The sequence below is a fragment of the Pleurodeles waltl genome, chromosome 8 (assembly GCF_031143425.1).
Source record: "Pleurodeles waltl isolate 20211129_DDA chromosome 8, aPleWal1.hap1.20221129, whole genome shotgun sequence".
Lineage (NCBI taxonomy): Eukaryota > Metazoa > Chordata > Amphibia > Caudata > Salamandridae > Pleurodeles > Pleurodeles waltl.
This window is the reverse complement of record NC_090447.1, coordinates 1283792558-1283815866: the sequence shown is the minus strand read 5'-3', so window position 1 is coordinate 1283815866 and position 23309 is coordinate 1283792558. Positions and strand designations below refer to the sequence as shown.

Sequence of the window (23309 nt, the reverse complement as noted above, 5' to 3'; positions counted from 1 at the left end):
AGCAGCGCCCCATCTCTGACCAAGATGATTGTGGCAACCAAGTTCATGGTAAATAGGACGGCCCAGGGAATCGTGGTACATCAGATCGCATCCGGTTCTCTCAGTTACTAAGATCTCACTCAGGCAAAGACAACAGAGGCACAATATATTTAAATAAGCATTTATTAAAATATCTACATACAGCGTACCATGTTTGTCAGCAACCGTATCTGACTGTAGCCTTGGAGAAAGCACAGTGAACTATATGTCCTACTGAGAACATAATGCTTTCCTAGGCGAAAGAACAAAAAGATAGAGAGAAATAAAACAGGAATGCAAATGAAGCTATTGCTAGAATACAGCAATGCTGAATAACATGTAGATGGGTGAAAGTGCACATCTGCAGGCCTAGTTAACTAAAAGAACGTGCTCAGAACATGGCTAAAATAGCTACACAACAGACCAAGTAGCAACTTTACATATGTATGCTATTGGGATATTACATAGAAAAGCCATAGAAGTACCCTTGTTTCTAGTAGAGTGTGCTTTAGGGGTAACAGGTAACTGACGTTTAGCTTTAGCATAACCGGTTTGAATACATTTTACTATCCATATGGCTATACCATTTTTTGATATTGGGTTGCCTTTATGAGGCATTGAAAATGCTACAAAACGTTGTTTAGATTTTCTAAACTGTATGGTTCTGTCAATACAACACATGAGAGCCCTTTTAACATCTAGTGTGTGAAGAGCTCTTTCTGCAATTGAGTCTGGTTGTGGAAAAAACTGGTAATTCAATTGACTGGATGATGTGGAATTGTGAAACTACATTGGGAAGAAACTTCGGGTTGGTTTGGAGAACTCCATCTCTGTGTATTTGGAAGAATTGTTCTTTTAAAGTTAGTTTCTGGAGTTCACTTACATGTCTTAGGGAAGTAATAGCTACTAAAAAAAGCCACTTTCCATGAAACAAAATGTAAAGGGGGATTATGCACTGGCTTAAAAGATGGACCCAGGATCCTAGTAAGGACATTATTAAGGTTCCAGGATGGTGCTGGAGATACCCGGGGTGGAGTGACTCCTTTGAGACCTTCATGAAAGCTTTAATAACTGGAATTCTGAATAAATAAATGTGTTGTCTGTTTTGGAAGTAAACAGCTACAGCTGCTAAATGAAGACGAAAAGATGAGAATGCTAAGTTTGCTTGTTGCAAATGTAACAAATAACAGACAATGTCTTGGACTGAGGACTTGCATTCTGGCAGCAGATTTACGTAACCAAACTCTATGACTTCAGGAGTCATATCACAAGGTTGAGTGTTTTGGGGTCTGGATGCCTGATCTGTTCTTGATTTTGAATGAGAAGGTCCGGCCTGTTGTGGAGCTTCTCGTGCAGAACTACTGATAGATCGAGAAGTGTTGTGAACCATGCATGACGTGCCCATGTGGGAGCTACAAGGATGATTGTGAGTGAGGTTTTGCGAACTACAGACCAAATGAGTGGGAGTAGCAGAAAAGCGTAAGCAAATATCCCTGACCAGTTCATCAATAGAGCATTGCCCTTGGCCTGAGGGTGTGGGTAGCTGGACGCAAAGTTTTAGCATTTTGCATTTTCTGCGGTGGCGAAGAGGTCTATTTGGGGGTGTTTCCCACTTTCAAAAGTACTGGCGAAGGACTTGTGGCTGGAGTTCCCATTTGTGGACTTGTTGCTGCATCCTGCTGAGGAGGTCTGCAAACTGGTTGTCCGTACCTAGGAGATACTCTGCCACTAAATGAATGTGGTGATAAATTGCCCATTTACATATTGTCTGAGCAAGATGGGACAACTGAGAAGAACATATCCCCCCCCCCCTTTCTACAGATAATGCTTGGTTGTCATGGTGTCTGTATGAACTAGAACCACTTTGTGGGAGAGCTGTGGGAGAAACGTCTTCAACTGCTAGGAAAACGGCTTGCAGCTCCAAGTAATTGATATGTGAAGTTTGTTGAATGGGATCCCACATACCTTTTATTGTGAGGTTGTGGAGGTGAGCTCCCCAACCTTTCTGTGATGCATCTGTAGTCTAGAGTGATCTGAGGCGCAGAGCCCTGAAAGGACCGCCCCTTGGAGAGACTGGTGGTATTCCACAATTGAAGAGTGAGTCTGGCAGTCCAACAACACTAGACCTGGGAGATGACCCTGTGCCTGAGACCACTGATGAGACAGACATTGCTGTTGGGGACGCATGTGTAGTATGGCATGAGGAATGATGGCAATGCAAGATGTCATCATCCCTAAAAGCTGCACGATTCTCCTCATTGTGTAAGAATGGTTTTCCTGTAATTGAGAAATCAAAGTCTGAAAAGTATGAATTTAGGTTGGACTTCGATATGCTAACCCTATCTGAGCATTGAGAACCTCTTCTAGGTAAGGCTGTATCTGCAAAGTTTGGGATTTGAGAAAGTTGATTGTGAATCCCAGGGTATGAAGGGAGGTCTACTGTGATCTGAGTGTGACGCTCACAGTGTTGGAACATACTGGCTTTCATGAGCCAATCATCTCAGTAAGGGAAGACATGAATGTGTTGACGCTCGAGGTATGCTACAACTACAGCTAGATATTTTGTGATGACCCTAGGTGTGGTTGTTACCCTAAATGGTAAAACCTTCAACTGATAATGTTTCCCCACAATAACAAGTCTGAGGTATTTAACGTGTGCTGGATGAATGGGAATATGAAAGTATGCATCCTTTAGATCTAAAGCTGTCATAAGGCTGCCTTGTTGTAACATTGGTATGACATCTTGGAGTGTGACCATATGGAAATGCTCTGAGAGAATGTAGAGATTTAGTGGTCTGAGATCTAGAATTGGCCTGAGCGACCAGTCCTTCTTTGGTATATGGAAGTATACTCCTGACCCCTGCTAAGAGAAGAGGGGTGATTCTATAGCCCTCTGAGAAGAAAGGATTGCACCTTTTCTTTGAGAATTAGTGAGTGTGAGGGAGAATCTTTGGTGGAGTGGTAGTGAGCTCTAGACAGCAACCATGTTGGATAATTGAGAGAACCCATTGGTCTGTGGTGATATTGGACCACTGTGGGTAGACACTTTTGAGTCTTCCCCCTACTGGAGAGGTGGTGTAAGTAGTCACTGGCATGCAGTGGAGGCAGATCCTCTGGAGGTAGATGGCTTTCCTCTGGCTATGTTGTTTGCACCTCTGTAGGATCCTCTTAAGGAATCTCTATTGTAGAAATGGGAGCCTTGTTTGTTTTGAGAGATGGAAGGCTCGGTAGAGGATGGTTTGAAGCCTATCCTGAATAGTGGGCGAGGAAAATGACCACGTTGTGTGGTGGTGAGTAATGCTCTTATAGCCTTTGCTGTCTCCAAGTCTTTTTTTTATGGTGTTGTCTACTTTTTGGCCAAATAAGTGTACCTATCGAACAGCATGTTGAGGACTGCCTGCTGTATTTCTGGCTTGAATCCTGAACACCTAGGCCAAGCGTGCCTACGCATAATGATACTGGCCTTAATACCGCTTGTTGCAGTATCTGCGGCATCAGCTGCATACCTAATAGCATTATTAGAGATGGTTTGACACTCTGAAACTATCTCCTGTGCCCTCTTACGGTGTTACTCAGAGAGATACTGGAGGTGAGCCTCCATTTTGTCCCAGTGGGTCCTGTCGTATTGTGCCAAAAGTGCCTGCAAATTGGCAATATGCCAATGATGGGCAGCTAGTGCAGCCACTCTTTTTCCCGCTGCATCTAGTTTTTTATTTTCCTTCTCAGGAGGGGGGATATCTCCTGTGGATTGACTATTAGCAAATTTTTGTGCTGTAAGACTATGGAGTCGGAAGGGATTTGAGAAGTATAAATGGAGGGGCTGTAGGTGCAGCCTTTGAATTTCTTATCCACCTCTGGGGTGATACCCCAAGACTTTACGGGTTCTTTAAAAATATAATCCATCGGCATGTCTAAGCATGCCTGACAATATGGGTAAAAACTGACTCTTTATGTGTGATAGTCAGGGTGTCGAAGAGGAAATCCTCTTCAATAGGATCAGTGTGCAGCTAGACATTGTGGTATACAGCTGCCCTTGCTATGACCTGCTGATTTGATGTTGTGTCTTCAGGTGGTGATGGCCGTGCTGGATATGTCAGGGTCATTTGGCAGGATGGACTCTGGATCGTATTAACCCTATGGGTCTATGGTGAATCCTATGGTGAGAACTGTGGTCCATAAGTGGTGTAGAAGATTGGGGAGACGGGGAGAGGTAGAAGAAACCACTGGCATGTGTGGTGGAAAAGTCTGAGGTCGAACTGGAGCTTTGTCCTTGGAGATGTGTTTGGGGGAGAAGTGCCCAAGGCCTCCTCAAACATAAGCTTCTTTTTTATTTGAACGGGGGGCAATTATTCTTCCTGTTCCTTTCTGAATATGTAGTTGGCGCTGATGAGCCTCCATTATTACTAAGATGGGCTCCACTGATGAAGCTGCTACGGAGGAATGACTGGAGTCTCTCGAAGACACAGTTTTATGTTTCGTAATTTTTGAAGCCAAAGTCTTCTGTTGAGTCCAAGCCAGTGGTTCCCAACCTTTTGACTTCTGTGGACCCCCACTTTATCATTAATGGAACCCAGGGACCCCCACTGAATCATCATTGGAATCCGGGGACCCCCACTGAGTCATTACTGGAAGCATGGGACCTAATTTGTCAATATATGTTAATATTTTTTAATTTTCTAAGCAGTCGCGGACCCCTTGAGACCACAGGTTGGGAACCACTGGTCTAAGCTGTTCGCGCTAAAGTGGTTGCACAGAGAGTTTTTTGCCTGGTGCTGAAACGCTGGGTTCAATCGATCCGCTTGATCTAGAGGTTGCCTAGGATGATGCTGAGCTGAAGGCCGCTACCAAAGATGTCTTGGCTCTTTTTTGGTGCCGAGGCAGAGGGCGGGGCATCCAAAGGTGATTTTCAGATCTGACTATGGTCCAGCGACCTGCTTCTGGGGCTTCCTTAAAGTTTCTTCATGGGGAGTGGGGCTGTTCTACTCACAGGTTGCGTGGAGGTGACTTGCTGGCTCTCGATGTCAGATTGGACGTCTGACTCTGAATCTTCGATGGAGAAGGCCTCCCCCTAATCAGGCAACTCCTGCATGTGTTCTTCCCCAAAGATATCCGGAGTGTCATCTGGGGTTTTGGACGCTATCAATCATTACACAAACATATTTCTCTCCTATACATTTCTACATACAAACGTTAAACAAAAATACAACTCCTTCTAAACATATATATATTTTTTATTATACATGAAAAAAGTTTTTTTCATAAAATATAAAACTGGAGTATCATAGAACTGACATAAAGACACAAAGACAAACAATAAATAATGATAATAATGACCACACAACTTCACTCAATCATACTCGCATTCAACCAACAAGTAAAGATTATCACATTTCACAAAAATCAATTAAACAACTGTATAACCAAATCACATATTTTTTCTCTTTGTTATTTTGTTCAGGCTTATAACAAATAATTTCAATACAATCACATTAGAAATATCAATACATTAAGTTCTTATGACCAGCTTTAATCGTAATACATAAAGTCCTTGAGCTAGCCACAAAACCCATCACCAATAGTCAAGTCCATATCCTTGGAGTTCCGTATTTGCCAGCCACAAATTTAACTGTCCAGCCGCAAATTCAACTGCCAACGCGCGTTTCGGTAGATCCCGAAAATGCTTAATACTTTATGCCACCTTCCTCAGGGCCTCAGATCACAATCTGTCAGCAAGCTGGAAAACGCTCTATTCATTTGGGTACGTATCATATGCTTCAATATATCAAACTGCCATAGATCAAAAACCTCCGTCATTGCTTTTATAAATACGCATTTCATTTGATTCCGTCCTCCGTATACTACACTGGCGTCTGCAATGGAACTGGCGCCCGATATTTCCGATCACCTGGTGTTTTGGACGCTATCTCCAACCGACAACCTCTTCGGTCGCAGAGCATCTTCTTGGATCGAAAAGAACCGCAGGTGTTGCATGTTTGTTTGTTGTGGTTCGGGGAGAGACCCAAATTACACACCAGATGTTGGTCGGTGTGGGGGGAATTTCGAGTGGCCTTGAGGGCAAAAACGAAATGGAGTATGTTCCATCAGCCCTGCATAGTCCGACAACATGTGGAAGATTAGGCCGGAGATGGACGCCGATGTCCCGAAGGGCGGTAAGCTGGCTCCCAGTGCAGAAATTCGGACCAACCTCAAAATATATTTAGAAAATTCAATGGAATTGCAATACTGTAGCTGAAAGACGAAAGAGGACAGAGTCCGGAATAGACTGTGCTGAGGAAATACTGGAGCGAGAGGACCACATTTTCGAACCATACGACGGAGAAAAAACTATCTAACAAAGGAGTAGATGCCCATGCACAGTATCACTGAGAGGAGGAGGTACTCAATGAAGTCACTCGAAAAGATTCTTTGAACAAAAACTACTTGTAACACACCGGGCCCAACACTACATGGTGGACTTATGCAAAGCAGGTGTACCTGCAGTCACACATGGCGCTGAAAACATATTTCTCAAATGAAACAGACTTTTAAAAGACACACACACATCTATTATGTAAAAATGCTTGAAGCCTCCAATGATTAGCGTTATATAAAATTCAGTTCAATGCAAATGGTCAGTTCACATGGGCTGCAATTATACAAAAATATTGCAGCACATTGTGTAAGTCCAGTGATACATTAAAGAGGCCTCAATACAACGGGCCACAATGTGTACGACGCATCAAGAGAGCTCATGGAACACCTTCTGTGACTACATTCCTATGGCTCAAATCAGAAGTGATCATTTAAGACCTGTTGCATTATATAAAAAGTTTTGCATTTAAGAAAATCTTAATGTCTCCACAACCAAATTACTGTTTCGGGAAACATAAAGCAGGGAGCACATCTTGCACCGTTATGGCTATCTACTCAAAAAGTGGAAAAAGTAATTGAATCTTCCAGAGATTGCAAGACTGACTCCGACTTTGGTCAAAGTGACCATAAAATACACTCCAGTTAAATACATTCTTCTTCAAAATAACGGATAAGCCTTTAGGTAGTATTTTCAAAGTGTTCGGTCTCTGTTTAGCCTACGTATTTGCAAGAAAGGGTTTCTTCTTTTTAAGTGCCCCAAGGGCAATGTTTGCATAAATGCAGAAAATAAATATATAAAATGCATCCTAATTTGTATTTGGCGAGATGCACTGGCGCCATTTCTGTGGTCTCGTCCTTTCTATTTCACCTGAGTTTCTCTCAAATAACTTTTCTTGTTATGAATTAGGAATCCTCTTACCCCACAGCCTTGTACTTATATTCTCTCTTGTCTTTTTTCGATCTCCCCCTGTGGTCCAAAATCAGCAAGTGATTGGGAAAGGTCGAATGCATTCTATAACAGCCCCCAGTAGCACCAAGCACATGTAGTCATCTTATTGAAAGTTATTGTAAAAGAGCATGGGTTGTACATGGCTCTCCAATGCTCAAAAACTGCAACTTAGCTGAGCATCTATGGCTGAACAGTACCTGTGACAGCACTATACAGCAGACTAAATACTTGTTTTTTAAATTTCACACTACACATATTTACAATCTGAAGCACCCGGAAATGAAGTGATGAGTATAATCACATGACTCATAGTCAAGTGCTGAGGCCAGGGTCATAGTCTAGATGGCTGCATCAGCAACTTAGACTCTGGAAACAGTCCAGGCAACAATTTATCTTTTGATACCAAAATAACACTGCATCATGGCCAGTAGCTCTGTGAACACATGAGCAGCTGCACAGAGACCAAAGGGAGACATTTATTCTTGAAAAACATGCTCCCCCCCTCAGAAAGGGAGGATATTGCTTGCTGTCTTGGTACACAAGCTATGTGACAGCATATCCTCCAAGGGAACTGAACACAACCAGCCATTGTGTTAAACTCCTACCAGCACCCAGTCCAAAAGACCAAATCTTGAGCTTGTCTAGCATAACAACTTGGCTAAGAATGAAGATGCCAAGAATCAAACAAAATCCTTTCTCTTACCTGGTGGCTTAAGAGTATCAGGTAGATGTCCCTCCTCTGCTGGAAAGGCAGCATGGGTTATAGCCTCTGAACAGTAGTTAGAGGTCCTGAATATGCTCCCAGAGGACTAGGCAGAACAGTTACTGAAAGCTGTAACAGCTATGGCCCCAGGTCATCAGAGAGCAATGGCTATGCTAGAGAGAGATTTCGGTCATCTCTTGAGCCTTGCTCAGAACTTGTGGGTTTATGTGGAATAATCATTTGATGGGAGGAGCGGAAGAAACTACTGAGGTCTAAATGCCCATAGTGTTTGGCAGGGGGGTACAGTCCATAATGACTGTAACTACAAAGTTTTATAAAGGGAATGTAAATCGTGTGTGTCCTAACTACCACACAGCATGTCACATAAACATGTCAAAGGAAAGTCAATCTGAGGTATGACAATCTAGGAACATGGGTTTGAAACTGCGTTTGACCTACTTTCACACCAACTGCTGGCCTCTAGCCAAGGGTGAATATCTAAAAAACAAATTAACAATTTAACCGTCACAGCTGCTTTGCTAATGCAGCAAACCTGTCATCCCACATGGTGACACTCTTCCGGAAGATACTCATCAGCATACCCAATCTACTGCTACAGTCAACTTTTATGAACCAGACTTCAAAAGAATAACAATGACAATCCTTGATCACATGAGCACAAATTAAACATAATATAACAATATAACACGGAAACCTAAACAGTACTAATTCCACTTATCCTTGTTTCAAACAGTTATACAGGTTTTATCTGTTTTTTTTCATTTTCTGTTGCATGCTATTATGTTACAGTTCTTTCAATGTACTCCGAATGGTCTTGGAATCATAATATTTCATCGCTCTATTTTTTTAAAAAACTGTACAAAGTACTTTGAAAAGTGTGTTCCCAAAGCAAAGAGTACAGAAGCTCCCTTTCAATTATCCATCATGTATATAAAAATAAATTGGGGGTGTACTCTACCTTTCAGAAAACTTGTGCCCAAGAGAAATCCAGTCCTTCTCTATCAGTACCTTAGAGTGGAAGAGACACATATTTTCATTGTATGAAAATGATCATTCCAACACTTTTTAAACAGATTTATGCATAAATAACAAGGAGTAACAATCAATCTAAGAAGCCCACAGAATGAAGAAAATGAACGAATTCCTACATATACACCAGGGAAAACTGAATGCACATAAGTATAAAATAAGAAACATAAATGTTTAGGAATATGTCAGATTTAAAAATAACTAGTTTTTATACAGCTAATGTTCCAGTTTTTGCTGTTATAAGTGTGGCAAACAATAAGTGTTAATATTGCCTTTCACATGTTAATGGCACTTCATGTATCTATCTCGCATGGATTAAAGGCTGAGTTGGCCTTCTCTAGGCTCAAACTCATAGAACAATCATATATTCAACGTTTTACTCAGGGAGCTAAGGAAGGTTAGTCACAGTGGGATAAGAGGTAAGGCTCTATGCATTACAGATGAGTTTGCTGTTCATCAGCAATACACAGCATTGCTCATTGTGGCACTTCCAAGTAGCTGCAAACAAAAAGAGATGTCAGAATAGCGACAAATGAACGTTTATCACAGAGACTGATTAGTGCCTTGTAACACATGGTAACAAGTGCATTTTAACACATGGTAACAAGTGCCTTGTACCACATGGTAACATAAAAAAGAATAATGTTATCAGGATTATAAATTTGAATTTGATTGCCAAGGAAACCAATTCAAGACATTGAAAATTAGGGCTGCATAGTAATTTTTGTACACTCCGTCAAAACATCCAACATTGAAATTAAAGTATAATCCTGTTGAAGGACTTTTGCATAATAGATCAGATGGCAGTATGAAGATTTGCTATTAATTCTTATGGACCCTGATCCACTTTGCATGTAAAAAGGTTACTTCAATACAACCCCATACCTTCAGAGTAGCTAGGAACCCTAACTTCTTTATCTTTATCTCTATATTCATGGAAGAAAGATAATGATATGTCAAATTATAATTTAGCAACATGTCTGATGCACTGCTTTCAGATCTCTGCATCAGGCTGCACAAGCCTATTCTTGTTATCTCTGTTTTTCTTTGCAGTCGAATGGAGAAATGAAGAATCAAACATTACATCTGTATTTTTAAATAACACAAATAGTCGTTATTAAGACAAACAAAATTAAGGAGTGTTAAAAAAAAAAATCACTGAAATGATCACAGACTACTGAATAACAAATGTTCCTCCAAATGCATTATCAGTGGTGTTCACCTAAAAGTCCAAATATTCAATAATCCTAGATCAACTTTATCCGTAGAATAATAGGTCAGCAAAATATTGCACCTCGGTGCAATACCAGAGGCATGTTCAACAATGCGTAAACAAGCAAAATATGCTAGCAAGAAATATGGACAGATATTTGTCCATTATCAGACTCAGGCAAGATTGTTATAATACAGTGAATGGTATTAGGAATAAATAGCAGAAAAAGATTACTGATGAATGTATAAATCCCGTATAAAAACTGTAGAGTTTAGAGCAGATAGCCAGGACATTGAGGCCATCTGCATCTTCCTTATAGGATCGAGATATGAAGAACTGTCCCAACTAACCTATGATGTCGTTTAGAGGGTAAATTATAGCCTAAAATTGCGAAAAGTGCTAGCTTAAAGCTAGCCAGTAACATAAAATTGCATATAAATTAAAAAGAATGCATCAAGTCTGTTAGCGCTTTTATTCATTCAGTTCATATGAAATTTTATTATCCTACCCAAATCATGCAGGAGAGAGTCCAAGGAGTACTACTGCATTCTGATTGCTGGCACGCCCTTAGTTCCCATACCTTTTGCAATGGCATGACTTTGAAAATATCCGAGGCTATTTTATGTCTACATATAAAATCCTGTATTTGAAGATACAAATAAAAACTAGATTTGGGTAAACTATATTGCAGTCGGAATGCCGCAAAGGACTTCAGACCCCAACCTTTAGTGAGAAATACCTCAGTTCCCTCCTTCAAGCATTCCTGCACTTTCCCAGCTTCTAGCTGCCACTCCCCGCTTGTCCACGCAGGTTGCTTGGTCCCAGATGCCCATCTGGAGACTGCAGAATATTTTTTGTTGATGCTCAAAACCGACATGTCACAATTTTGGCTTAGACATAGGTGGTTCAAACCCCTTCTAGCTGTTTCTGATCAGAGTACATCGCCGTGCTCCAGCATCTCCGGTGAACAGAGGTGCTCACCGTGAATTGAATGCTGACTTTTCAATTGTAGAATTATGCAAGAATTACTAGATTTGGCGCATTCCTACTGAGACATTCAAGATTGAAAGATATGCTCACAATACTTTCAAAGATCAGTTCACAGGACACACAGTGCCTAAGCTGTAGTCCTGAACCATGAGGCATTAATATATTATCTTTGGATAAAACTAAACTCTCGTCAAACAAGTCATAATGGTCAAACTCTGCAGTATGAGGTTCTGAATCTGGGATTCTGGTTCATCACACCACTGAAAAACATTGCATAATTTTGTTGATTTATAAAAGCACAACATATAAATTAGAGAGTTAAGTAAGAGCGATACAGTGGAAAAGAGATACAAAAAGATAGAAACTCACCATAAATCCCTTGATGGTTCTATAATATGGATCCAAAAGCAATGAGCCGAGTGAGCACACTTGTGACGTACGGTCCCAGCCATCTGAACAATGCACTAGTACACTTGCATTTTCAAAGGCAATTGCCTGAGAAGATAAACGCAGTAAAATGTTGCAACAAATAATCCATATAGTGAAGGATTTAAAATGTGTTTACATTATAAAGCAAACACAGCACTTAAAGTTCAGTATCACATTCTCACACCACATAAAAAATTGATATATTGTTCTCATATTTTAAGATGTGATCAGCATTCAAATACTAACTACTTGAGAGTGTGAATCAACAATACTTTCTAGTGATTACTTTTAGAGTGCTGTGCCTGGAAAAATTTACAATCTACAGTCTCCAAGGATCTGTGTTAAGATGGAACATGTTACCCCAATTAAACAATAAATGAGAATCCACTCTTCTAAGAATATTTGCTATACATTTCGTTTCTTAAAATGAGGAAGGCACAGCACTGTTCTATAAAGCAAGCTTGCCCTTCTGTTCTCATAACATATCCGATATCCAATTAGAGTATTCTACTGGATTCATTAGTTGAAAGAAGTCAGCATCCAGAAAATCAAGGCAGGCAGATCACTTCCTTAAAAAACATGCTCATGTTTGTGAGCATGAATGGAAGCTTGAGTGCTTAGGATGAAACCATCAGGACTTTGTGCATAAATGGGGACCATGAACATATAGATGTAAATTTGAACATTAGGAAGAAATTTAGGGCCTGATTACAACTTTGGCAGAGGGGGTTAATCTGTCCCAAGTGTGACGGATATCCCGGCCGCTGTATTGCGATTTCTATAGGATATAATGGACTTGTAATACGGCGGGCAGGATATCCGTCACATTTGGGACGGATTAACCCCCTCTGCCAAAGTTGTAATCAGGCCCTTAATGTTTGTTGGAACACTAGCAGCATTTGACATGCAGACTTTTAGTGAACCAACCATGGATATTTGAAAAACAATTAATATTCAAAGTTTGCAGAGAAAATGCAGAGATCAAAAAAATTTAGACAAACTAGAGAACATATGGTGACAAACTATGAACTTTTTTGGTGCTGAGAGAATCAAAGTCTTTAAAGGGGAGCAGAAAGTGAGGTAAACAAATGGGAGAGGTGAAAGGAGTTATGGAAGTTTGAAGGAAATAGAGACATTTGAGGAGGGGGGACCATAAACATTTGGGTGGAGGTTATTATTTTTTTGGTCGAAAGATGAAAATTTGGGAGGATCCTACAATTTCTACAAGGACAAATGAAGACTCAGGTCAGAGACCAGAACAGGGCATTTTAGGGACACTGTAGACATACAGAGAGCAGACCAAGGATGTATCAAAAGCTTCTGGAGACCAGAAAAGCATTTTGGAAGGCCATACAGAAATATCTGGAGGCTGGACCAGAGACACCTGAAAGTCAAGCTACGTACACCTGAGGGAACAAGGACTTTTTGATAAAAGGATCTCCCTTGTGAAAGCGGAGACTCAGTGGCAGTAGCAAAGGAAAAGCTGGCAACTTCACCTATTATTTAGAGAGAACAGTACCTGGAAAAAGTGCATCAGAACCAAGGATGTCTGGAAGAGGGCAGGTCGAAGGGATAGGAGTTGGATGAGGAGCTGGGTGAGCCAAAGGACCCATGTCTCAAAATGTTTTGATTAATTGGTACATCATTTGCTGAAGGCACAATAGAAAATCCTCTCTATGTGACCCAATAAATGTAGGTACTCTTGGCACTGATATCTAACTGCAAGAGCCACAGTCTCTGAATCAGCATACCCATAACTAGAATTCTCTTCTTTCTAGTACACAGAGTTCAAATGAATGTCCAAGTAAGGTAGCGGGGCTTCTTCGCATATGATTTGTGGCTAGAGTATTTTTGTATTTTTTTGTTTTTTATTAATGGAAGAGAAGAGAGGGCAACTAGGCGCCTTTGAGGGTAGTAGCTGATATCTGAAGGTTAGAGATATTGGTTTCATAGTCAACAAGAGGCATAAGGATGCTACGGATGATGGCTAGTGTCCAAGATGGTGGTCAATGAGCCCCATACAAATGCAGTTGAAGATGATGTGGTTGATGAAGGCATAGTTGAAGAGCAGGTGTTCAACGAGAAGGAAGTTATTAAGGGGAAGGTCAATGACATTGCAGTAAATGACACAGTAGCCAACTAGGCAAGTCACATCTAAAGGATCCTGAAGACTCTGGGAAAAATAACTTAACAAAAATGAATTACCAGTCTGGAACAGCACAGAAGAAAAAAATGGCCCGATATGTTGGAGGAGAGGGAACTCCGTTGCAAATGCGAGAGTGTTCCCTCCCAGCCAACATTATGGTCTGCTGGTCCGATTTAGAGTCAGAAGGGCCACACGTTTGATGACGGCACACATCTCTACGCCTCTGCCATGATCAAAACCCTGAGATGGTCTGGAAAACTAAGGGCCAAAGGTGTAAGGGCTGTCAAAGGTTTGACTATATGTCCACCCACCTAATTTAAACAGACAGACATACACCTGACTTTCAATGACTGTCACTGCCAGGAACAAGCTAGTGGTAAGGGGCATTAAAAAAATGCTCAGTGCCCCCCTGGCCATGGATGCAAACTCCAATGACTAGAGAGGCATTGTTTTTTTTATTTCACAAAGAAAATACAGCTTTTTTCTTTATTTTCAAAACGAAAACCCCAAAGTTGTAAGTTTGATACATGTCTAAGTCATTTTGATGTAGCCATCTGTCAGGCTTTCATTACAGTTCCAGGAACTGCTGTGATGGTGGTTACTGAAAATGCAAGCAATGTCGGCAGAGGCAGCGGACATCACTAAATACGGTGGCCTGAGTATCCTCACCACGGAGGGAGTACTCCACCATGGTGACAGTAATAACTCTGCCCGTGGATATATAAATCAACAACAAAGTTGCCCGTCTCCCTTAGTTCTGCTGACCCAATTCAAACCACTAGTTTGGACTTGAATACTTTCAACTTTCTTATGCATGGGCTTTGGTCTGCCACTTTACATGCCCAATGTAACATATTTTTATGCAACGTACCCTTAATTAGCTGCAAACTTATCGACCCCCCTTGCCAGGCTTGAATAGTTTTATGGTTTGTCTTCGATGGTCCTTTAGAACCTACCCTGTTACCTTGGATTTTGCATCTCCTACTCCCCAACTTGCTTTCTACAAAACTGGTCTCTTAAAGCATGACACACGGCAAGAAAAAGAGTATAAAAAACAGCCTTTAATTTACTTGAAAGCTATACCTATGCAATGTGCCTCCATTTCATCATGTTGTACTGACTTATATTTTCTACCTCCCCAATATCACATGGACCTTTGGCACTATGGATTCTTGCTTCTATTGCATCTTTTTACCTTTAATGTACCATTGGACTACTTGGCACAGGCTGTTCCGGGGTGTAGGGAGGAAGAGGCTGCAGCTCCATACTGCTTGCCTCTTTCCATCCCTTCCAGTGCGCCAAGAAGCCTTTTAACTCGAATGCTACCATTTTGCTTAAGGTCTGTGACCACTCCACTTCTTAATTTAACAAGCCATCTTTCTCAGTGGGTAAAGTTGAAGGCCGCACAAACAGGAAACTATGATGGACGCGTCAAGACATGCTGATGGAACATGATGTGCCACAGTAAAATGAACTTACTGTTTAAAATCAGCAAGGCACACTTGCTGGTCCTACCAGAAATTCCCATACTAGTGAAGAGAATGGCAAATCGCAGATGTTTACACTTACTCAGGATTGCTCTCACAGTGGTTGTAATGTGCTTGCCATGTACTGATCCACAAACTGCATACTGTTTGAGGATGAAAAGCAAGAAATATGTCCTGTGACAGGCTCAAAAATATTGTGGGAGACTGTTTCCCTAGTGAAGACTGATGAAAGCATTGACACAATACTACTCTTCAAATATAGTTAAAACATGACAGTCTTTCAGCAAAATTGTTTCAAATTCAAACAATGAATTTTAGCATTTTTGAGCAAGAGTGGATAACAGCTGCTGTTAAAACTGACAATGATTAATAAAGCAGAGAACAAATGTGCAATTTTAAAAACAGCTGTGTTTTTAGCATTTGATTACGGAAACAGGTAACAGCCCATCGCATGAAGAACAATGGGTATATGATTTACTTTTGCTAAGCAGATAGCAGCATCCAGCACAGCTTTAATGTGTCGCAGCCAGCCGGACCCCTCCAATCCAGAAAGGAACTCATTCACACCCACGCCTTTCGTTCCACTGACTGCAAGAGAAAGAAACAAGTGATAAGTGCTTGGTTTGAGGAGTCACCCACCATTCCCCAGAATTTTGACAAATACTCAGTGTTATGGGGACGATGTACGGCAGCCTAGATTTAATGTTTACTAATGAACGCTCATGGCTTTGCTCAGACTAAAGGGGTGATTTAGAGATGGAGGTAACAGGTTATCAAGCAAAAACTGTCAGATACCCAGTCCAGCCACACCTCGATTCCCCTGGCTCATTGAGGTCTGCCAAGGTGAGGAGCAAAACACCTTCTGGCATGTTAGGGAAACAAGATCTGCAGTAAGTAATAGTGTGTCCTCTCCACCCCACACTCTGGCAGCACATTTCCAGTGTTGATTTATGGTAGCACTAATTTCACAACCCTAAACTGGTATCGGTGGAACCCAACATCCCCAAAGTTATCCAACCCGTAGCGGAGTCACCCGGGGGGACAAGCATTTGATGGAAAACCCTCACTGTCATGGTAGGGAGTTAAAAAGGGAGTAGATTTTTAGTATGGTTAAGAACCATACTGGTGGACGGAAATTTCACCATCAGAATTCAAGATAAGCCTCTGTGATACCAGAACACTGATCACTCCCTCAGAAAGTCTATTTGAATAAATGAGGGATATGGTGCATATCTAATATTTAGTGGGACAGCTTTGGGCAGGATCATGGGTGACAGATCCTGCTTTGTTTTTGCACTTATACATGCTTTTCAAAACACTATGAAACAGAAGAAGGAGGTCAAGTTTTCGATGCATCAAGCATCTCAACAAAAAAAAAGAATCCAACATGCAGTAGAATACACATTTCTTTGCAGCACCTTGAAAAAGACAGCTATTTGTTAAAGCTGCTTGTTTCCGAGAATCAGAAAAGAAAGCACACTCCAAGGCTACACATGTTTTTCAAGCTAGTTCTTCAATGAGGTTAAATCTTACTACCATGGAGTCACAATTTTTGTCCAAGGATTTTACCCAAGTTAACAAATATTTGCTAGGCTGATACACTTCTGCTCTATATACTACATGCAGTTAAGTGTAAAAATGTGGCCTAAAGAAATAAAAGAAACAGTGCTAAGTGTCATTAACTAGAAGATAACTTCATTACTCTGATTTGATATAATTTTAAAACTGAATGGAACCAATAAACTGCGTTTTAATATCATGTGGGCTCACCCAGGCTTGGGATTGCTCAAAACAACTTATATCAATAAAATGTTAGGAACAGGTTGGGTAAACTTTGAAACAGGTTTTTAATGACTTGACAAATTGGCAAACTGCTAATATCTGATGAACTTACCTCGTGAGAGCTCTAACACCTACATAAGTACTCTAAACCACCCATTCCCCTTAATTTGCTCACAGGTGTTCAGTATTTGGAGAACAAGGATAATCAAAACAGGATGATCGAAATATACCTTCAAGGAGTTTTTGCAGACTGGATCGCATCACATGAATGTTTTCAATTCCTACAAACTGGAAGCGGATATTTGAGTAGTTGTCCTCATTCTCATAGCCTTTTCCAGCCGCTCTGTTGGCCATAGCGTTCAACTAAGAATAAGAACACATCACGATCTTCATTTAAAAATCCACATTTCTTAAACAAGTGGGTCTCAAATGCATTACCATCGACGATAATGCATAAAACAGAATTCTTAAATACAAAATTTAACATCAACCAAACCCCCTCTCAAGTTAACAACAATCAGACATGGTGCATTATTAAAAGGAATGATACCTTTAAAACAGGAAGACGATAGCTGTGCATAGTGTGAAACAGAAAGCCCTTTAAGATAGCACCTTTGGTGCATGTCAGTAATTCCCCTTGTATTCAGGGTCTGTTAACAAAGGGATGGGAGAGGTATGGCTGCCAGAACGGCTAAAAGCATCTCTAAAACACCTAGCGTCTCTACTGGTACCCCCATGAATGTTTAAAATTGGCTCACCCTGCGGACGACATCTTGTTTTATGTAACAGACCCGGAGCTTACAGTAGACAGGTTAATGCAGACACTTGATACATTTGATGGTTAGTCCAAAATTTACAACCTACAGGGGCAAACACCAAGATTGCCTTGTGACTGCACCAACTAATTGGTTACCGTGGGCTTCCGCTACCTCAGTTTGTATGTCACTGGGAACCCAACATTTTTCAATAAGAAACTTGATGCCCCCTATTGGAAGACTGAAACGGAATGTCCAACATTGGAGTTCCCTCCCGTTGACGCTCCTTGGTAGAGCGCCTCCATACCAATTGATGGCCTTGCCCCTTTTTATTATACATTCTACAGAACACTCCCTTCCCCATAAACATATCCTACTTTAAGGCCAATGAGAGTGAGATCGAACGCTGTTGTAGGATGATGGCACAGCACAACACAAAATGACGAGGGGTCAGTACGAGGGTGGAGTGGCCTTATTGGATATCCAAATGTACTACTCGGAGGTGGAACTGGCACTATCAATAGCTGGGCCTACGGGTCCCCCAATCAGCAGGCCTACCAAAATGACATACTAGTGTTGCAGCAAGGAGGCTACATAAGCACACTCTATGGGCCTCCCAGTAGTTTGCAACTAAAGGGGCCAACAGCGAAAGTAATCTATATCTGGTACACAGCGACCCATACCCTCGGTTGAAAGGGGAGGATCATACAGGCAACGCCCCTCTGGCATACAGCCACGTTGGGCATACTGAGCCACCTACCGAGCTTTGATAAGTGCAACCTGATCGGCATCTCCACGGTGGGGCACGATCTATGATAAGACTACTAGCAAGCACCTAACAAGATATATGGATATCTGCAGACCCAACATGCGCTTCATGTGTAAAGCACTACAGTAATTTAGTGGAAAAATGCACAATGCACAGTTCTGTGCACAACCTGCAGGTCCTTTGTATGGAACCCGCAGGTAAGACTCAGTTTCATCCAAGTATCAAGTATATTTGGTGCTAGCTTATCCTTTAAAACAACTGTGAAGTACATGGGCACTCTGCCTGGGGCATTGGGCCTTCGGTAACTATAGCTATTACCATTTAAGTCTTATTGCACTCTTCTGCAAACATCAATGACTGTTTATTGGTCCTGCCCACCTTTACACACAATTATGCACTTGAGTCAAAGGTAAGATGAGTTAATGAGGTAAAAGACCGATTGACATGCATCAATACTCATCTACATGTTGGCAGTAAGAAACTAAGGGGTCCTACCCTCCACAGTCCGCATGCTTTGGTGTGCCTTTTGCCTACTCTTGAACCATGGGTATCTTATTTCAATTTATAAACAGCCCTCATGCCTTCCCATTAAAATAGACAAAAATCTGGTAATTTTCCATCCATAATTCGACAGTACCATCGAAATGAAATTAATTACCTGACTCAGCACTCTATTCTGGGTCAATGGCGTTCTTAAGCGTAATATTGAATAGTCAAAATGTTCCCTTGCAACTGTAATGTCTTTCTGCATATTGTGTTGCTTTATTTTTCATTTAAGTGATACTGAAAAACAGCCTGTCTGCTGTCTTCATTTGTTTCTAATTGAACTTAATATTAAAATGCTTATTTTATATAACAATGTAATCTGTGTAAAAATACTTTTCTAAAATTGCTCATCAATTTAAATGTGTGGTAGAATATCTGTGCTGTTCCTATATATTACATTGATAAATGGCAAAAATATATTCTATGATGGAGAAAAATATTCACATTGAGGGGCAACTGTATTTGGAGGTCAGCGGCGAAGTGGGGCAGCAGAGTTGGCTAAGCATGCTTTTCCTCTAGCTAGAGATGGAAGAGCCTGGAGGAGACTTTAGGCAGGGACAGACAAATATTCTCACAGTTTGCTAGGAAGGTATTCTAGACAAAGAGCAAATTAAGACTGAAGGGTGAAGGACATTACTGAATGAGTAGAAAGGGATGGCAAGCAGAGTGCAGTGATCATGAAGGGGAAGAATGGAAGATTTTTCAGGAGAAGTAGGGAGGAAACATGCTGCATACTGCCTTGAATACATGAGAAAGAGGTTTGTCCTGTACCCAGCCTTCAGCAGACAGCCTTCTTGGGGTCAAAATGGATAATCAAGCATGTGTCTCTAGTGATTAAAGAATATGCAAATGACAAAGTATTTTCTTCTCCGGGGGGGGAAGAGGCTGTTAAAGTAGTCCTGTTGCTCATGTAAAGAGTGATACTGATGAATTTGAATATTTTGGAAGAAGAGAGTAAGGGTGGATCTTTGCAGATGCTCAATAGCTAGAACATTACAATTCTGGAATCTGAACAGTACGCCAGTGAAGCTAGAGCTTTTGGGGGAACAAAATATATTGCATTATTAGCACTTCTGTGCTTTTTATGGTCTTCGAGCAGTCGCTGGATGTGTCTTTCCACATTGTGCTAATTTTTTAGTTGATCACCGGGATCATATATCATGATCGCTGGGCTATGCAACCAAGTGTCTGCAGAGAAGTGAATAAAATGACAGGGGCACACGATGAAGGGTTGTAAATCATCTGGGCAGTCCAGGTTTCCTACTTGAATGGGGGGGGGGGGGAGGGGAGGAAGTCATGTAATGAGACAAATATTTGTATCTCTTTAGCAACTAGGTGGTAGTAGAATCCAAAGTTAATAGACTTACCTCCTTTGCTGATGGTAACCCCTGTCTCATTAGATCGAGGATGTTTGTGACTTATGCACCAAAACTTCTATTTTGCGTTATTTCAATTTCTGTGATACAGCCAGGCTGCTTAATATCAAAGTATGGTGCCAAGTCAAGGTTTATTGTGTAGGTCATCTACATCAGGCTTTGACCTTGTGCACATTTAGGGGCATACCTACCATTTGTGGAAACCAGACGGTCAATTTCTGGCTTACGGCTAGCTTGTGAAGGTAGTTGCTGAAACCTAAAATACTGGCATATCCAAACCTAACACACATTAAATATTGCAGTCCTTGAACATGGTTGGGACTGTAAAGCACTAAGATTTTTATATCAGGTGCTGCTCAAATCTTGTGCAACAGGACTGGGATATCTAAAGGTAAAATGGGAAACAGATATTGAAAGTGAGATTACTGAAAGTGTATGGTATACTAGGCCATCCCTCACACGTTTCATGCAATCTGAGGCTTAAATTGTTATATTTGTCCATTTGACAAATCTCCCCCCGTAAGGACGTCAGAGGGTATAGAGGAAAGTCCCTATTTAATGCCCGAAATGAAAAAAAAATTGCCAGTAGCTTAATGGTTTGTGGCCAGAAATTGACAGAAGGTGTGCAAGAGATGTTGGCAGAACTAAGTACTGGCATAAGCTTTTGGTGAGAGAAAAATGGGAAAGTTGAGTAAAGAGGAGGAGGTGGATTACTTGAATGTGGATGAGGCGGGAAAGACAGTGTAGCAAGACCTGCACTTTCTAGTAATCTACACAACCATGTTCAATTTACATCTTTGACATACTAGGATTACTCACATGGTTATCTCTGTTATGTTGATTGTTTGTGTTCAACTTTATTTTTAATCTAAGTCAGCCGCCACATTCTATAAAGGTGTGCCCCACAGGACCATCCACAGTTCTGCCAAATCTAAGAAGGAGAAAACCAACAAATACAAGTGAGCAAAGGTTGACGAAGAAGATTGGCATTGAGGAGGGCTGTGGAATCTTTCAACAAGAAACTCAAAATCTGCTTGTTCCCTAGGAGTGCCAAGCATGGTAGGCAGCACAACCATAGCCCAGTAGAGGTACCCAATCTTCAGATGTGGCCTAATCTTGGGCATGTACCATAAGAAGGCACACAAAAAAGAGCAAGTAACAGGAAATCACAGAAAATGAATGGTTGTAAAAATATGTTTTCTAGAAAACAGTGGGGACCTGGTTACTTCAGAGACGTTTAATTAGCTGAGGATAATGCAACTAGTCAATCAAGGAAGCGGAGTGCAGAAACCTTCAATTCCTTACAGAAAAAGATACTGCAGGCAGACAAAACCTCCAAGAAAACTGGCGGAGTAAGAGTTGAGAGCCAGTACATTTCGAAGATCAGAAGGTGAGTGGAAGTTCCAAAACAGAGCTGGAGATCCAGGAACTGCCTCCTCACTGGAATGAGCACTACGCCTAGGCAAGCGAAGTTGTGACGCACTCCGATGAAAAGACAGTCACCTTATATATGCAGGGTTGACCAATAAACCTGGTACTCAGAACAGGAAGGTCTTCTTCCATATTAGTTTGGGAAAGAAATAGGAAAAAGAATCAAAACGAACTATGGTTCTCAATATAATACCCAAAATTAAGATTAAGGATTTCTGTTTCCAAAAGATGCATCTATGTACCATCAGTGACTAGACTGTCAGCACTGGCCACAACAAGCTGAATCGACTCAGCTCTAAACAGCAAAGCCTGATGCTGTGCAGCACAGGAAGGAAACAAGCTGCCACAATGCTAAGGAGGAGTCTGCCCTACGAAATATCTTCCAGCATTAGGTGAGAGAGGACATCAAAACGTGTTTAAAGATTTTAATGAAGGCAGAGTTGTTGCACTGAAGAACGTGAAGTGCAACTGTGTTGAAATAATGAGACCAAGGAAAGACAAGTTTCATTAAGGTGGCCGCAACAATGCCAAAAATGTTATTTTGTCACAAGCAACAGTAAGAATGCAATGTAGGAATCTAGTTAACGTAAAAAAGACCAGACAGAGACATGGAAGAAGTTGGGGGAAGTATAATGATGCCAAACAGGAAAAGGTAATAGATAAAAAAGAAATATATAAAACCAGGCCTTAGCACTAAAGAGGAGCAGGGTGGATTACACGGACACCCAGGTAGAATATCCTCTGTCTCAACACATAAGTGTTTGCATTCTCCTCTAAACATTGAAAACTTTATTTTCCACCTACCAAGCCACCGCACAACAGCGGCCCTGTAGTCGCTATGGCTATATCAAAGACATGTGACCAACTGCTTTGGCTGGATTCGTATTATGCTGATCACTCTTTTTAAAACCCAAAGGAGTCACAGTGCTACATCAAAGGTGGGGAGTAAGGGGTCTCAAACTGGAAACAGGAAAACAAAATACATAACATTGTTTGGCTAACTCTAAGACTGTCATCTCGCAAGACTTTTTATATCTCGATTCTTCTTAGTTTCATGTGGGTTGTGGTTCACTGACGAATGATCTTGAAACAACTATACGTTTTCATGCTGAGTTGTGCCAAAACAGTGTAGTGCTATTTTATTGTGAAAAACGGAATTTGATTACTCTATTTGTGTTAACTTAAATGAAGCTTTTTCAAATGTCAAGCTACGCCTTTTGACAGAAGTACTTCTACTTAATAAATGAACAAAATAATACAACACACTTTTCCAGAAGTACATAGATATAATGA

General features: G+C 41.0%; 1 protein-coding gene across 3 annotated transcripts in view; it reads right to left on the bottom strand.

Moving 5' to 3' along the window:
• Window positions 1-23309, bottom strand: part of MTMR6 (myotubularin related protein 6) — a 256696-nt gene that overhangs the window by 84117 nt on the left and 149270 nt on the right. For all 3 annotated transcript variants that reach the window (XM_069202235.1, XM_069202237.1, XM_069202236.1), the window contains exons 7-10: window positions 17370-17502; window positions 15836-15945; window positions 11665-11790; window positions 9022-9071 (exon numbers count right to left, since the gene is read on the bottom strand). In XM_069202235.1, the coding sequence (XP_069058336.1) occupies window positions 9022-9071; window positions 11665-11790; window positions 15836-15945; window positions 17370-17502 (419 nt within the window). The remainder of the gene's footprint in view (window positions 1-9021; window positions 9072-11664; window positions 11791-15835; window positions 15946-17369; window positions 17503-23309) is intronic.